Source organism: Molothrus aeneus, chromosome 14, assembly GCF_037042795.1.
Source record: "Molothrus aeneus isolate 106 chromosome 14, BPBGC_Maene_1.0, whole genome shotgun sequence".
Classification (NCBI taxonomy): Eukaryota; Metazoa; Chordata; class Aves; order Passeriformes; family Icteridae; genus Molothrus; species Molothrus aeneus.
In genome coordinates, this window is record NC_089659.1 from 19824978 (window position 1) to 19842152 (window position 17175).

General features: G+C 39.4%; 1 protein-coding gene across 1 annotated transcript; it reads right to left on the minus strand.

Moving 5' to 3' along the window:
* Positions 1-2056: 2056 nt before the first annotated feature.
* BRS3 (bombesin receptor subtype 3) lies at positions 2057-9856 on the minus strand. Its single transcript, XM_066559422.1, has 3 exons — positions 9319-9856; positions 6299-6650; positions 2057-5715 (listed from the first exon to the last, which is right to left on the minus strand). Exons 1-3 carry the CDS (start codon positions 9732-9734, stop codon positions 5308-5310), a joined length of 1176 nt encoding a protein of 391 aa, XP_066415519.1. The 5' UTR covers positions 9735-9856; the 3' UTR covers positions 2057-5307.
* Between the last annotated feature and the right edge of the window lie 7319 nt (positions 9857-17175).

Consider the following 17175-nt stretch of genomic DNA (forward strand, 5'->3'; position numbering starts at 1 on the left):
GAGTGTCCAGCGGTTGTGTTCCCATAGGAAAGGGTTGGTACGTCTTATTAGTGGGATGAAGCTTGGCTTCAAAACACTCAATTCCTTTTGCGTTGATGAAGTCTGCAATTACTACTCTGTCTGTGGATACTTAAATATTTTAAATACAAATTTCACCCAGTTCTTTTAAAAGCCCTTCATCTAATGCCATCTAGTGATTTTTACAGTGTAGCCCAGACAGCATTACTTGAAAACCTTTAATTGCTCTTGTATTTTAAAGTATTTCTATTTAGAGGATGAAGTAGCACACTCTTCATGTTTTCTTTGGCAAACCTTAACCTGGAGTTATAAAACCCCGTGTATCAGTGTACATGTTATAGATGAAAACTGAGCTAAACAGCCCCAGCAAAGCCAGCAGTGCCTGGTTGCCAGGGGCAAAAAAAAAAATCTTTCCACTCAGAAATAAAAATAATAAACAGAAGTTTTCTGGAAATCAGTATACCAGGAACAAATACACAGACTGGAATGGTAATAAAATCAAAGATGTGATTGTGAAGCAGGGAGAGATGAACATCAGCTCCCTGCCTGGGCACCAGGCTATCAGACAAAATTGCTGAGGATATAGAGTTCTAGTAACCTTTGCTGTTGCACAAAGAACATCCAGCCTAGTTAATGACATCTTTGATGCTTCAAGAATTTTCTCTAGGCAGGTCTATTATCGTAGTTGTCCAAAGATTGCTTTGTGATCCCTTATAAACTTACCACCTAAGGGACATTTGTCTTCACTTTCAAACAGTTATTGGATTTTGGAGTGGAGCATAAGAGGCTTGACATAACCTGTTGCTTGCTTATAAAATTTGGAATTGGGTATATATTTGGAAATCAGATAATGATAGCCTTGAACTTGTAAGAGAAATATAATTTAAGTCTTAAATTGCTTGTTTTATTTTTGCAGGGCTTTTAATGTTTATTACCTGAGTGTTTGCAGTGAAGTCTGTACAGGTTTCCCTGCTGTGCAGATCTGCCTACAGCAAGGCACTGGGTTAATCCTGGGGAGCAGGAAATCCAGATTTATTCTCAATCCAATGGGAGTGAGAGAGTACTTCTGTGCAGCAGGGATAATGCTCAATAAAACTGCTCTGCACACTTTGATGTAGTTATGAGGACAAATTGCCTCGAGTTCCCTCACACTTCCATTGCGTAACAGAATGTGTGACAGCAGCTGCTGCGGCACAGCCTCCAGTGGTGTCACTGCCATCTGTTACCTCATCCTTGGTAAAGACACAGTGAGCGGTCCAGGGAGACAACTCAGCTGGAAACTCATAATTTTGTGGGGTCAATACAACTTTCCTCTCAATCACACGCTTGAAAATACACAGACCATGGCTGCACAAGCACTGCTGCTGCAAGCTGCATCTTCTGAGGAGGGCGCAAAGGGCTCAAGCGTTCCACAGCTCGGATCAGTCCAAGCTGTCAAGAAATGATGTTTTAAATTCTGGCAAAATGTCTCAAAGTAAATATTAAAAGGAGGCATTAGCATGATGAGTCTGTATCTGTGTCTGTGTGATACAAGCCAATTTTGGCTCATCAGAGCTGATTGATGTTCTAAGGATACAACCTGAATGTTGTTCTAGAGGTACCACCTACTAAAAGTATAGATAAATTGGTTTTCCTGAAGTGTTTTGCTCCTTTTAATAAGGGAACCAGCAATTTGCTGGCTAATCCCTTATTTGGTAGACACCTTATTTTTCTGAGCTGCTTTGTTATGTTAAGTGAAGGCAGTAACTAATGATTAAGTACAGACAGGCTACTCCTCTGAGCTTTTCAGGGGTCTGGAGCCTGTAGCTGTTACACAGGTTACTGAGAGTGATGAGGAGTCTTCATGGTAGGAAAAATTACAGAACCAGTACAGATGTACTAAAAATTCAATATCATGTCCCGTGCATGGAAATTCCACATCACAGTTCATCTTGCACTGGGGGGACCATCTGTGGCAGACCCAACAACTAAGTGCTGATTAAAACCCATATTACATTTTTAAAGTAACACTGATTGAAACGTGTAAGTGCTGTAGCTGTGTGCACCTTTGGGTTATTGTTTAATTGTAATATTCTCAGCAGAAGCACAGGAATGTCAACAGGCAGCCCATGTAAAATAAAACAAAACAATTTTTATGGGAACAGGAGCGGGAGCTTTAAAATGGCTATAATTGTGTAACTAACTTTTATATCCCAGTCACTCTCACTTTAGCAGTGTTTTGACAGAGGTTTCTTAATTTTTGTGGATTTTCGGGGGGATTAACTACTGATATTGAAACTGTTGCTAATGTGCACATGAAATGTCTACATCTCATTCACAAAACAAACTAAAAAAAAAAAGTGCATCCTAGAAATTGTATTTACTTTCTCAGTATGACTCCATATGGACAGAACCTTTGACGGAGTCGGCCTTTAAGTACTTTGTGCCTTTTTTCCTACCTATTCTTATGCTGCAGACATAAATAGTGAACCCCTAATTATTCATCCCTTTTATTTGCTAGATAATACTCAGTACTTATGTAAATAGATGGTATTCCCGTATGCTTTTATAGAATTACACTTGTATTACTTAGGGGTGAAAGAATCTGGTTTTGGAACACTGAGAAAAGATTGCAAAAGAAGCAACCCTTTTCCCCTAAATCCAGTAATAGTAATGTGGAAACCTTTTATGCATAATGATATTGTGGGGAGTAGATGTAATAAATAATATCAGATTGATTAGATAAAAATATATGTCGACCCATATATCACTCTAATACATCATGCCATGAAGATTTGAATATACAGAATTATCAATGCATAAAGTACACAGAAATAATTAAATTGTGGCTTGAAATATTGCCAGTCTTTAAACAGAACATATGCAGAATATAGCAAAAACATCAGTTTTGTAACAAGATATACTCGCAGTAGAAAGACAATCGAGTTAGAGGAGGAGTTACACAAGCAAAAAGTAACTGCATGCAAATGAAGAGAAACGGTGAATTAGGAAACTGGGTTTTAAGGGTTAGCCAAAGATTTTGCAGTGGGAAATTTCGTCTCTGACAGAGACAAACTGTGAAGTCCAGAAACATGTAGATCTGTTTCCCAAAGGCATTACTAAGCTAAAATAAAAAATGCTGTAAGCAACGGTATTGTTGGTGGATAGTTCCTTTGTTTAGAATTTCCTATAATAAGATCCAGGAAGATAAATGTACATTCATAAGTGTGTAGGCTTATCTACTTATTTCAGTCTCACCCTGCAGCTCCACAAAGGAAAGAGAGAAGAAGAAAACAGCAATGCAACATGTTCATATTTGTACATGGCTCTCCTCCAGGCAATGTGTTACATTGAGACAAAGAGAGTAAAATAAGGTCTCTGGAGTCTGCTTTGCCATAAATTGTATTTCTGTACTATTGGATTGCCATTTATTTCAGTGATCCTGTCCTGGTATGCAATTGGTACAATAAAAGGAGGAATCCATTTGAAAAGTAGTACATGTAGCCTTGCAGCTTGTAACATGAGGACCATAGTAAAACGAGGCCATGTCTGATGGGATTAAACTGGTCTGTCATTAACTGGTTTATGATGATGACAGAGGTTGTATTGCAATGCCCCTGGGATTTATAGTTTGGCTTTATTTTTCTGATTAGACCAGGCAAGAGAGAGAGTCTGTAAATACGTTTTCTCATCTTATAATCAACTTAGTTAATGATGCATGAGTGGATGGATCTCCAGCCATATGTTGCTAAGGGGCTCTGTGCAGTTGAAGGGGGGCTATACCTTCAAGGGTTAGTTAAAATTGAAGGTTCTGTGACTGACAGAATTATTTTAGTTTGTATGTTGCAACTTCTGTTCTATATTTTAACACATAAATTCTTTCTTGGAATAGAAGTGCCTTCGTTTAAACAATGGAAAATCTATTGTGTTTTCTATCACCAGCTTCCACAGAACAAAATTTTGGTTCAGGGAACATAAAATTCATAAAAATAAGTGTCACTCAAATATTTTGTAGCATGGGGTAGGAAGACTTGCCTCCTGTACTTCCTGATGGGAAGGCAGTCCCTGCCAGCAGTGTTGCTGTGCGTGGACAGGCTGTCCTGATTTGCCTCTGCAAGCCCAGTCATAGAATCAGTGGATTTGAGATTAGAAGGCCTATGGCATTAAGACAGCCTATCTTAATGTTAAAAAGGGATATAATTTGAAGACTAGAAAATTAGTATAGCAGAAAAAATCCAGCTCTCCCAGTGTGCTTGAAGATGTGTAAACCACTCAGATACAACCACATACACTACAGCAGGAGTGGATCTGTGCCGGTAAAGGGTCAGTCTGACTCTCCACACTGTACATTTTTCACTTCAAACTCACTCTAGTCTGGTTTGGTGGATTGGACACACAGTTCCATCTTAGAGAAATCCACGTTGTGCACTCAAGACCACTTTGGGATATAAAGTAAGGCAGGAAGGGATGTTTGAGCACTTCAGAAGTGCACCATAAATCCCAAATAGAACCCTTGATACAGATCCACCCCAATTTATTGATATTAAATCACTGTAACAATAAAAAGCTCTGCACTTTCGAGATGTTTTACCCATATATCACAAAGAATTTTAAAAGTGTGGTTAAAGGTGATTATAAATTTCTCAGAGAAATTATCACCTGCTCGTTCCCTTGACTTCTTAGGAACATCCATCTCACTACAAAGCAGTCAGCTCTTCCCCAGAATTTCTGTGTCACTGACAGAGCAACAGCTACTGTGGATCTGGCCTCTATTGCTTTTTTTTTTTTACTTTACAGTGCTACAAACCTTCTTTCATTTTAGCATTCTTTCTCATGTGTTTACTCATTTTTAACATTCAGGACAAGAAAATAAATAAATCAAAAATGTGCCTGGTTGATCATGTTATGACCAAGTGGCTTTGCTTGCTTGCTGCGGATGCAAGTAGTTGTCAGAGGGAGCTCACAGTCATGACTCAAAAAGCAAGTCACCAAGAACAAAACTATCCTTACAGCCAATTCTTTCACCACCTCGGCTAAGTCCCTTCCTTCCCAGTCCAAGAATTCCAGCTAGGAACCTGTGTTCATGCCTGGAAACATGAGTAATCCCTTTGAGTTTATGCTGGAAAGTTCAGCTGTTGCAGCTTCTTCCCACACACAATTTGATTTCTTTATTCTGTATTTTGAAAGATGAGGAACTCCTGATGAACACACTTTCACAGACAGGGCAAGCCATGGCACCTCTTTCCAGGATACCAGTAGCAGGGACTTGATAGCAATGACTCAGTTTCTGTCCTTCTTCTTCCCACATGACTAAACACTTTCCTCTTCTTTCGTGATGCTATAATCTGTTAGCAGTGTAACACTGATTTCTGAGCCGCGCATGCTGCCTGTGACTGACAGGGCTCTGGTAGGAGAATTGCTCTGGGGAGCACTGGGAGGCTTTGCACAGAATGCTGCCTTGCAGCATGAGACTTGCTTTTTAAAATGTTGCCGAAAACTTTTACTCAGCCAATAAAGAGCAAAAGGGTTGACGCAGGAATTGCTGAAGGCCAAGGCACGGGAAAAAATAGTTGCTATCAGATGAAAGGTGGAAGCATTGACAGAAGTGTGGTATGTGAAAGAGCGGTACAGGTAGAGGATGTGGTTGGGCAGCCAGCAGAAGGCAAACAGAGCCACAAGCACCAGCACTGTCTTTGCAACTCTCTTGCGGGATTCAATCTACAAGAAAGAAATGCATAGCTGGTAGTAATAGCAATTAGTAAAATATTTGTGTTGTGGGTGCTGATTTGCAAAGCAGTGTAAAAGTCTAAATGCTTGAATAACCAAAAAAGCAAAAAGTAAAAATAAAATGAGCAAATAAAACCCCAAACCAGAAGACCTAAACCAGAAAATAAATCTGTTTCATATTTTTTAACGAAGTATTCCCAGTGAAGAGCACATTTCCATTATACATCATATGAGACTCTCATCTAGACTAGGACTTAAAAATACAGTAATTAATGTGTCAGCTCACATGGATGAGGTCCCAGTGTTTAAAATTCAATGTTTTAACTCTTGAGTTTACAGGGTCACGATAAAACACAGACCCGTCTCTCTTTAGAAAAGAGTGGACACTCACAAATGATGAGTCATGAGCATGTGCCTAAGTGCACAGATGAGTTTGGATTCAAATTTGGTACGGACTAAGTTTTTGGAGCTTTTTACTCCATTATGAGGTAAAGTTCTGTACTTAAGAATTAGTATTTAATCAACACAATAGACTTTGGAAAATTGGAGAGTTTAGTGCTTGATCAGAGCTTACCTGCTTACGGGCATGAGAGTGTTCTTCTGCTGGCATGTTGGATGTACTTTTGTATAAAGTTCTGGCGATAAGAAAGTAGTAGACAGAAATGACAGCTAAGGGCACAATATAGAACACTAAGAAGCAAACCAGGGAGTGAGCTTCCTGCAGGATCTTCTCAGATACAGGATAGGGGGCACACGCCTCAAAAGTTACATTTTTCTCAGGATTGCTGAAAGAATACAAATCTGAAAAAACAGCCTCTGGGATAGCAAATATCATGGAGACAATCCAAACACAGCCCGCTTTACAGCAGGTCTTCAGGAGCGCATCTGAAGTCTGCAGTTCCAAGGGTTTAACAATGGCTCTGTACCTAAAATGACCAACATCGCTGTCAGAATAAACACAGAAATAATGTGAGCACATACTGCAAAATTCTTAGGGCTAAAGCCATTACTGTTCTTGCTGAACAAAGGGTGCTGGAATTCTCTTGGAAATGAAAGCAGACACTAGCTCTTTGGAATTAAAATCAAAATGTAAAAATTAATTTCAGGCATGTATTTTAATGGATTTACAGGCAGGAGTTGCCATTAAAACCTTCCTATGTAAAGATGATTTCTGAAGTTTGGATTGGAATCACTAAGGGCAATCATCACTCCTAATTTTATGACACTGCCTTGAAAGATAAATGAGGGAATTTGAATGCAACATTGATGAAGGTATGAAACAGGTTAACTATTTTATAAATAGATGAAACCACGCATGTTCGCCCCTCCTTTCTTCTGTCTTCCTAAGACCCCTGCTGAGTGCAGTGATCTGACTCAAAATAATGCCCCAGGATTCAGTCTTATTTATAAAGCAGGAGAGGGCACTGCTGTTGATTCATGCCTGTGATTCTGCAGCAGATGGACTGAGTCAGGCATACAAGAAGAATCTGGATTAATCTATAGATGTGTGATAATCTGTGTGGAACTGGGACATAGACCAATTTCCATGAATGTGGATGAAGCACAGGAAACAATATACCCTGCTCCTAAAGGACCAGGGAGTCTTGATAATGCAGAAAGAAGCAACCCCTCCAGGGGAGCACAAGGCTGGCATGAAAAGAAAGGTGGTTAAAAAGGACCCAGAGGATAAGAAAGCTTAGTTGTATCATTTTGCACAAGCTGAGGATCTGGTCTTTTTCTCCTCTAGGCAAATTTAAATAGAAAGCTGGAAGCTGGCTTGCTATTTATCAAATAAATACCATTTTTATTCACTTTGAGCTCTTCTAGCATATTGGAACACAACAGTCTGGCATTAAGCCCATGACTGGTCTGAGCTTGCTCTGTAAAAAGTTGAGAGATGTAGTTACTCTGTGAGAGTATGTAGTATGAGTATTTATATAACAGCTACCATGAAGAATTAAATACAGAAACAAGTGTCTAAACCATAGAATCAGAGGAGAGTTGGGGTTGGGAGGGATCTTTAAAGGTCATCTAGTCATGGTGAATTCTGAATTGACATCCTATAGGACCAAGACCTTGGAGCTACATAGATAGTTCAACGTAAACATTAGTTTATCTTCAGCAGTAGTTAAAAACCCCTAAAATAAACCCAAACCAAAACAACAACAAAAAAGCAAAATGTTAGGTAGTATTAGGAAAAAAATGGAGAACAAAAGCGACAATTGTGCAATTATCTGTATCCCTGATTCATGAAACTTTTTATTATCGTGTGTTGCTCTGCACACCTTAACTAGAAGAAATACAACCTAAGGATGGATTACAACATGAATAGCCTGGAGACATGAAGAGGGATCACTGTCTCCCAACACAAGTGCAAGCACCATCAAATGAAGCCATGTGCAGTGCAGAAATAAAAGGAGTTACTTTGTACAGGCAATGAAAGTCATTGCTAAGCAAGTTCAAGAAAAAGCTAAACAACTATCCAAAAGAGAAATTCTTTGAGATGATATTAAATAGACAGAAACAACATCTGTTCAGTGTCATCTGAAGGCATAGGGTTAAAAATTTAGTTCGATAGAGGTTTTTTATTCTTCCTACATGTCTTTTTTTGTCCTTATACTACCACTGCTGGAGGCTAGTATTGGTCTACATGGATCCTTGATTTGACCCTATGCGGTCATTCCCGTGCTGGCTGATTATTTTGCAGTACAGTAACAGTACCACTGCTAAAATTCTGGACACATGAACAATTTGCTATTACATACAATCCACAATTGCTGGCAGACAAGATGACCTTTTTCCCCCTCTCAATACTAAATTTCATTTTTTGGTTTTCTACTCCTCAGTGCTCCTGCTGATTGAACTGAAATCTCCTCTTAGTTTTGTTCATTCAAGAAAGAAGTACACAGAAAACAGATTCAGCACTTACTGACAGCAGTCAGAGCACTGATCCCTCCTAGCAATGCTGTCATTACAACCTGAGTTTAATTTCACAACCCCTGGGCTAAAATATTTCTGTAAAAGACAGAAGAACTACAAGAGAAAAAAAATTATATATATATACACTTCTCAAGGTGAAAATTACATTAGCCATCAAATCACGAGAGTCATTCCTTTGTCCCCCAGTCTGTTCTGTGTTTTCTTTTGGCTTTTTATCCCATGTCAGTCTTTTATGTTCTAGGATTTTAAAGCATCCCTGAGTACACAGGTTAAAGAATTTTCTCTCGTAATCAGTTTTATTTTTCATCTTCCTTGACTACTTCACTGTACCACTAGATAGCACCAATATACTGTCTTTTCCCAACTTAAGCCATTTCCTTTTTCTGTGCAATTGAGAAAAACCCTTGTACTGTATCTCAAACTAATAAAAGGTCAGAAGAGTTAAAGAGTTTTCCTCACCTCACTCCCTTAAAAAGAAGTGCTACAATTTTACTATCACACATTTTTAAATTACATGGGGGGCTGGTAGTTTGGGATTTTTAATCTATTGAAATGTGCTGTTTAAGACTGTGCAAAATTATGATATCTGCTATTTTATTAATTTCTAATTTCAAACCTGCAGCATCTCCTGGCAAATCAGTTGCACAGACCCACCTGTCAGCACTGAGAACAGTCAGGGTAAACACTGATACTCCAACTGATGTTAACTGGATAAAAGACAGCAGCTTGCACCCAATTCTTCCGAAGAGCCAGGTATCCACAATGTAACGTGTTGCATCTATCGGCACGCACGTTAGTAAAAGCAGCAGGTCTCCGAATGCCAGGCTGGTGATGAAGATGTTGGGAACCGTCTGCATTGATTTAATCTTGAAAAAAACTTTGATGAGTATTGCATTTCCAAGGAGACCCACTGAAATGATCACAGCGTATGTAACATAAATTGTGCACAATATTTCTAATCCTGGAAAGGAGTCTTCGGTCCATTTTTCATTCGTGCTTTCATTATCAGAGCTTGATTCCACAGATGCACACAAAGTCTGATTAGCTGATTGCAAGTACAATTGAGACATTTCTTTAACTGTTTCTTCTCCCCAGGCTGGACTTCAATTGATAAAAAAAAAAGTTTAATATTTAGCTTGCAGCATGTCAGCAGGGTCAATGGAAAGGTAGAGGCTTATGTCTGAAACTCAGATTCCTGTTGCACATTAACTACTTTCACTCCCTTCTGGATCTCAAAACATGCCTAGGAGAAATGCACATAGGTCTTGTTCTGAACTGGAGAGGAGGAGAATTTTTTTATTGGCTTTTCAGCTAGTGGAACAGAGAGGGAGGAGGAAAAGAGAAACAGGGTTCCTTTAAATACATTAGTTGAAATGAGGTGGGATTTTTACTGCAGATATACTTATGATAAGTAAATATCATATTGTATCAAAACTATAACATTAGGGTTTGTGTATTACATAACAAACATTTTTTACTGTTGTTCAAAATTTTCTAAAATGAGAATATAATGAAAACCTGAAATAGTTTTCTCAATAGTACAGGTAAGCAGAGAATATACTAAATTAACAGAAAACTCTTCAGTAAACATTAATGGCAGATAAAATGTATCAGAATATAGTTAATATTTTCTGACAAAGCAATAGAAACAGACTATGCTCTTGTTGCAGCGTGGCAGGGTGGTAGAAATGCTGCAACCTTCTTTGAAACACCTCCTTCAGAAGCCACTCAGAGCAAGGCCACAAGAACAGTCATTTCGAGTCCATGCACATGCCACAGATAACTCAGCAGAGGAAAGGCAGAAAGGATCTTTGCATGATATATTCCAGCAAGGGGTTTATTGCATTCACCACGCCAAAGGGACCAGAGACAAAAGACCAAACCGTGTGGTCTGCACGACTTAAGTGTGGGGTCAGTGACCAATGACCTGAGGGCACAGGCGAGGGCAAAGGGCAGGACCAAGCGCAGCAACCTGCAGGGGGACGAGGGATGAATAACTGGGGTGGGCAGTGTTACCTGGCCAATGGGGGAGGCAATCTGATGTAGATTGACAGAAGTGCTGCAGAGCATCATGGGTTAAGTCTTCTCTATAAGCCTAGGTGGGGAAAACTCTATGATAGAGTCTTCCCTGAGGGGGAGGAGTCAAAGGATTCCACATGCTCTGATTAGCCTTTCTATCACAGAAATGCAGTGACCTTCCAAAAGGCAATATAAAACCAAAATTTACTGGTAACAGTAAAGTACTGGTAACACTTAGGTTTTTTCCCTTGAAACAGTCCCACTGTTTCAATTTATGCCAAAGTATGAAGAAGTTTACAGGTAGTTGCTGGATAGATACCTGTTATCTTGCAATAACCCATGTACATATTGGCTTTGAATGGTACAACTGATGAGTCAAATCTTCTAAGAGAAGATTCCTGATTTCCTGATGCTTTCTTAATCAGACATGTTAGTATTAGTATGGGTTTTCTTATCTTTAGATAAGTCAACAGTCAAATCTCAAATAATCTCATTATGTGTTCAAATCATCTTACTTTGATGAACTCCTGCTTAACTTTTTGGTAAACTAAGATACAAGAAATGTGGTGCATTGAGCTAAATCTCCTAAAATTAAGAAAGCCAAGATCTAATTTTTAAATAGTGGGAGTGGAAAAGAGATCAAAGGCCTGAAGCCTTATGCCTTGAAAATTAAGATCAGTCACTGGAGTATTTTTCCTTCGGATTGTTCTTGAGCTGTGACATTGGAGTGGAGAAGGTACCCTGCTCAAATCACAAAAGCAACCTTATAGTCCCTTTGGCTGCACATATTCTGACACACAAAATCAAGCTTGTTTCATTTACTCAAAAAAAAAAAAATTCTCTAAGTATTATGCATGAAAAGCCTTATTCCTTTCCTCCCCTGGTCCCAATCCTTTCAAATATAACCATGCCATATATATCAGGTGGTGAAAGACCAGGTGGTAGAATGTACATCAAATGGAAGATCTGTGCTGTGTCACGGTGGGAGGAGGTATTACTGATGGAAAGAGGATTCATGGGTTAAACGTTCCAATTATACTTTTTGAAAGTGCTTTCAGAAGAGAAGCTCTTGTCATCATCAACCAGAATATGTCCTTTCATGCAGGTGCAGTATGTAGGTTGCTCACAGATTAAGGTACCTTTGAGGATACTGATTATGTTGTCCACCCACACTGGCGTAGTACCATACATTATATTTAATACAGACTTCAGTAACTGTAGCAGATTATGACAACTTAATGTCAGATACTTACATAAATGTTTCGTTTTCCTGTATGGGAGATTCAGGGTGTCACCAAACATTGGGAACTAATTGTACTCCACCAAGTGTTGAGTACTCAAGGGTGTCATCTGAACGATGCATCAGGTGTTTAGCTGAAACTGAAATTGAGCTGAAAGAAGCTCATTGCTTGTCTTGAATTGCACTAGAGGTTGGTTGATGCACCAAAGCTTGGCCAGCAGTAGAGATCCCAATCAGCTCTTACAGTGCCTGAGCTTCCAGAGCTGTTCAAGAGATCCAGGCTGGCAACGTGGACTCTGAGGTTCAGTGGTTCTGTCACTTGAGCATTTTGGATGCTGGGATGAAGGACCTGAACTGGTATCCCTCTGAGCAACTCATAATCCACAGGATTGGATTCTTGAGATGTTAGTTGCTCCCAGCAGTTGGACTGGGGGATGATTCAGGTATGAAGGGAAAGCAGACAGACCTCCCAACCCATATTAAAGCCTCTTGAGGATATCAACATATTCACAGCTGCAAGCAACTCCAGAAAGTGGCAAAAGCTTAAAATTCTCTTTATTCCTGGTACTTCATGTGCTGTTCATCCCAAACTGGACCAGAGTTTGTGTATCCGGACCCAAATGCCCATTCTGATGCTTCATGCTTTAGAACCTCCCACTATCTGGAAACACAGACTCATTTTTCCCTGCTCTCTCTCTCTCTAACAGGGCACAGTACACATGTCTAACCCTGCTCAAAGCAACATGAAATTCTACTTGATTTTCTCTTTCCACTGAGAGACTGCTTTTTTCACATCTTTTTGCCTCCCTGGAGGAATGTGACAGCAGGAAGTTTCATCATTTCTCACAATTCTTTCCTCAGTCCTTTTATTACTGGAGGTTTTAGGTAGTTGTCCAGCTTCTCTCTTTATGGAGTGTAAAATACTGTTTTAGTGGATCAATAGGAGGTGAAAACCACTATTTTCAAAAAGCACACAAAATAACAATGACTAGACCCAAAATCTGAAAATCTGAAGGACAGATAGGAAACCACTATCTGCAATTGTTTACGATAGCAGAATTTCAGCTATTTCTGATAGCTTTCTGTTTTTCAAATCTAGCTCTAAAGGAAGAGAATGGCATTGTTATTCCAAACCGTAAAGTATTGTAAAGCATTATTTTAGAGTTTTGCCTCCTGGCATGAAAAGCAATCGAATTAATTCTGGCTAGTTTTTCAGGCTCAAGCTTCACAGAAAATAAATGCTCCTTTTGAAATCCTTTTTGAAAACAGCCAAAATCTTAACTCACTCATAAAGAAAATTATTTTCCAAAATAGTAATTTTTTTTGTTGCTTATTTTTGGTATTTCAAGGTGCATTGGTCATGCTGCATTGATCGTGATTTATAAAAATATGTCAGAATGCTTTGCAGCTGAAGTGCTAGGAGCACAAAATGGATACATACTAAACCGCTAATATAGCCTGCCTGGTTAAGATAATTTCATTAAAGTTAAGATAATTTTAACTCATTTTTTTTGGTTGTTATTTGTATCATTTCTGAATAGAACTATTTAGTAGTCTTAACTCTTCTTTTACGTCTCAAACTCATTTTAAACCCTTTTTGTCTCTCCTAGCAGTTTCACCATCTGTTTATTGCTGGCTGATGCATCCTTCTGTCTCTCCACTAAGTGAACTGATGTTTATGTTTGTCGGGTGTTAACAGTAGACTGATTCTGAATAGCTTGCCTATCCTTGTTCTGAATTGGGTAGACTCTGTTGTGGCATCTTCTCTTAAAAAAGGCTTTTCTTAGGTTAGGATCTCTCCTCCAGTTGAGCCTGGTTGCTGTCCATGTGCCCAGACTCTTTAGTGCAAAGCTGGACTTTCTGCTGGGACACCACAGGTGCATTCCTCAACTCCTCCCATTATGGAGAAAACTGGTTTAAATCTAGCACTCTGACCAGATCAATGTAAATCTGTCCCTTTTAGCAAATCCCAGTAGCCTTCCTTTTAGGCCATGTTTTTCTGACACGATGGAAAGCTTTTTGCTCCTTCATCAAAAAGTCCTGACCTGGAGTCCTTTAACAACTCCAACTTATAACACAGACTTTGCCTTTGTAACTAGGATTTCTGAAATGTATTTTTCTTCCTAGTGTTTTCTGAGCTGGCTTTGCCACATTTGTTTTGGGAAGAGGAGTGCCTGCTCTAGAGACAACCTTCTCAGGGATAGGTGTGAGTAATTGCCTTGTTTCTGACTTATATCAGTCAGAACGTGTAACAGCTTTATTGTCTTCTCTTTAAACTGAAATTGCCAATGGCATGACATGTAATGGCAAGATGAAGGGACAAAAAGCCATTTTATGGCTGTGTGACTGTTCCTAATCCATTTTCTAGTTTTCAGGCAGGCAAGTATTAAGTGGAAAAGCCTGAATGCATGCCGGAGTGAGCATCCATGTCGGAGAGAGCAGTTCATGTTCAGAGCAGATTACCAAAACATTCAGAGCTGCGTTCTGTTCTGCTCTGTCCTTCTAGGAGAATGGGAATACATCATTTCCATGTACCACATTGAATGCCTCCCAAAACAGAGAACATCACCTCCCTATCTTGCCAGGCATCTATTTCAGAGCAACAAGTCTCAGGCAAAGGGGAGGAATGTTGCAGAGGGCACTGCCCACACTGGATTTCTTCACTTGTGATGACAAGAGCTTGATTTCAGTGTCTGCTAGTCTGGTGGTTTTCACCACTAAGTGGGAACATCTTCTCTATCCTGTACTGATTTTTTTTTTTACCATTGCCCAGTCTCCTGAGCAGCTGGAGACAAAGCAACTACTAAGCTATGAAAATGGAAAATGTTTTTAGTACACTTCAAAGACAATTTCCTCATCTGTGTCACATTCATAACAGAGTGTAACCATTTATTGTAAAAGACTACACATGTAGGAGAAAGAAACATTGGTTTATTTCTGGGTTTATCTGTGTGGAGTTGATTTTACACCAAGGGCAGAGGGAGCCGTGCAGGTACTGAGACTTGGGGCACCAAATCCTGCAGCAACATTTAATTGGAGCAGTGTCCCTGTTTTTTGAAACTAAGATGAGATACCCAATTAAACTTTCAATTACCACAAGACTTATCAGCATGCCTAGGAGCAAAAATAACACCATCTTAGCCCTCACTGTTATGAAACTGAGATGGAAGGTCAGTTCAGAGGAGCTGTCCAAAGGAGCATTTGGTGATGCAGCAACAAGATGGGGTATCTTTTTGGTTAAAATATTAGAAAAGAGTTTCAGATCTTTACAATGCCCAAATCCAGACTGTTCAGTGGAGTTATTGTGATGCAATTTGCCTGCAACAGGATCTCAAATGCTGTCATTAATCTATGGTTCCACATAACTTTTATCCTGTTTTTCTATTCTTGCATCCCTTCCAGCCCCCTTTTCCAGGAGTTTCCTCAGCCAGTTTCAGTATGGGAATGGCCAGTGAAATATTGGTGTCATTTCTTAGAAAAGAGAGAAAAATAAACACTGGAACGAAACCCATGTACTTCTCTAGTTACAGGAGCAATCAGGCAATGAAATAATATAGCAAAGATAATTCTTCTGGGCACCCTTGAAACTCTCCATGATTCATTTACTTTGGGACCATTAAAGTGCCATGACATGCTAAATACTTTCTGATACCTAAAAGCACAGAGAATTGTGCATTAAGGCTCAGCAGTCATCTTATGCAATAGGCAATTATCTTCCCAGTATTTTGATTTTTAATCTCAAATCATTTCCCATAATGACATTTCTTTTGTTGTCCCAGTAATAACTGTCTGCTAAATGTAGAAAGAGTCACACATCTTGGGTGTACTGCTACCAATACTTCAGATTCACACAGGCAGGAGGAAGCTTAAACAAGCTGTACTAACCTTTAGCTGTCATCCTATGTAAGATTTATCTATCCCAGGGTTACCAAACCACTGTACATATGCTGAAATAGAAGACAGCTTTAGCTACTTGTCCGTGAACAGACTTAAAAAGTCTCCAGGAACCCACGAATGAGCTGCCTACATCTTGGATCTGCACCCCCTGACTTAGCTAGGATGAAGAGTGGTGGAGTTTTGTGCCAGTCTAAATAGTAAGGTGGGAGTGGGGAGATTTTGTTCTATTTGCCACAACTTCTGCTGTGATTTTACTGTCATTTTTTGTGGAGGGGTAGACTTTAAGAAAATAAAGATAGTGCAGAAGGTAGTCTCACACCTGAGGATTTGCAGCTGTACCAGTCACCAAAGATTAGGAACAGGCCTGCTCTTAATAGGCCACAGCTGTGTCCAATAAGAAGACGAGTGCTACAAAAGAGTGGGTTAGCTGGTTGAGAAGAGAGTTGGACTTTGTTGTCTGTACTGTGAAGAAGAAGGAGTTAGTGCTGTGAGGAGATACCCATGAGAAATCACCAATAAGGTATAGGAGCCCTGCAATAAGATGACAACAATTTTTTATTTCTTTTGTATCATCTAACCTATGTGGATGATACAAAAGAAGATCTCAGCCCACTGAGATCTGATTTCAAAAAATTCAAATGAATATACCTTTTGAAATCCTTTTATTGCTTTAAAATAGAGCACACATTTCCTAGTGTATGTATCACTAAAAATAAACAATCTGGGAGTAAACTGAGAACAACTTAGAAATCTAAGTTGCTTTTACATTGAGTCGTAGAATCATGGAATGGTTTGGGTTGAAAGGGACCTTAAGATCATCTCATTTCAGCCTTCTGCCATGGGCAGAAGTCAACTGATAGAATCCAAATGGGGAGGAGGAGGATGCACTTGTCTTGGTGACACACTGGTCACAGCTCCAGCCAGGGCTGCAGAAGCTGCTCCCATCATTTAAAATTATCAGCATGTAGAAATTTCATGAGATTTGTTTCTGTGCGTGCCCTCTCCCTGTTAAAACCATCAATGCACAATTCTGTGACAGAATGTCAGCACAGATATGCTGGAGAAGAGCAGTATTACAGTATTACTTGTAACTACAGTGCTGGTGTGGAAGATATTATTTCAGCCCGAGGAAAATTACACATCATCATTCCAGCTGACAACCTACATAATGCCATGCTTGAAACATAAATGATACACTGTTTATCTGGAAAAGCCATTAGGCATGTAGTGGAGAGTGGAAGTGTGCTAACCGCCTTCCCAGAACAAACAGCGCTTTGCATTTTATGTGAGCAACTTGACAGAGTTTTAAAAATTGACTTTCAGATTTTGCTTTTTAAAAAAACAACAACAACAAC

Coding starts and splice junctions, on each gene's coding strand:
- BRS3 (XM_066559422.1), bottom strand. CDS start 9,734: ATGTCTCAATTGTACTTGCAATCAGCTAATCAGACTTTGTGTGCATCT. Junction 6,651..9,318: donor ACTGTTCTCAGTGCTGACAG/GTGGGTCTGTGC, acceptor TGGTCATTTTAG/GTACAGAGCCATTGTTAAAC. Junction 5,716..6,298: donor ACTCTCATGCCCGTAAGCAG/GTAAGCTCTGAT, acceptor TCTTTCTTGTAG/ATTGAATCCCGCAAGAGAGT.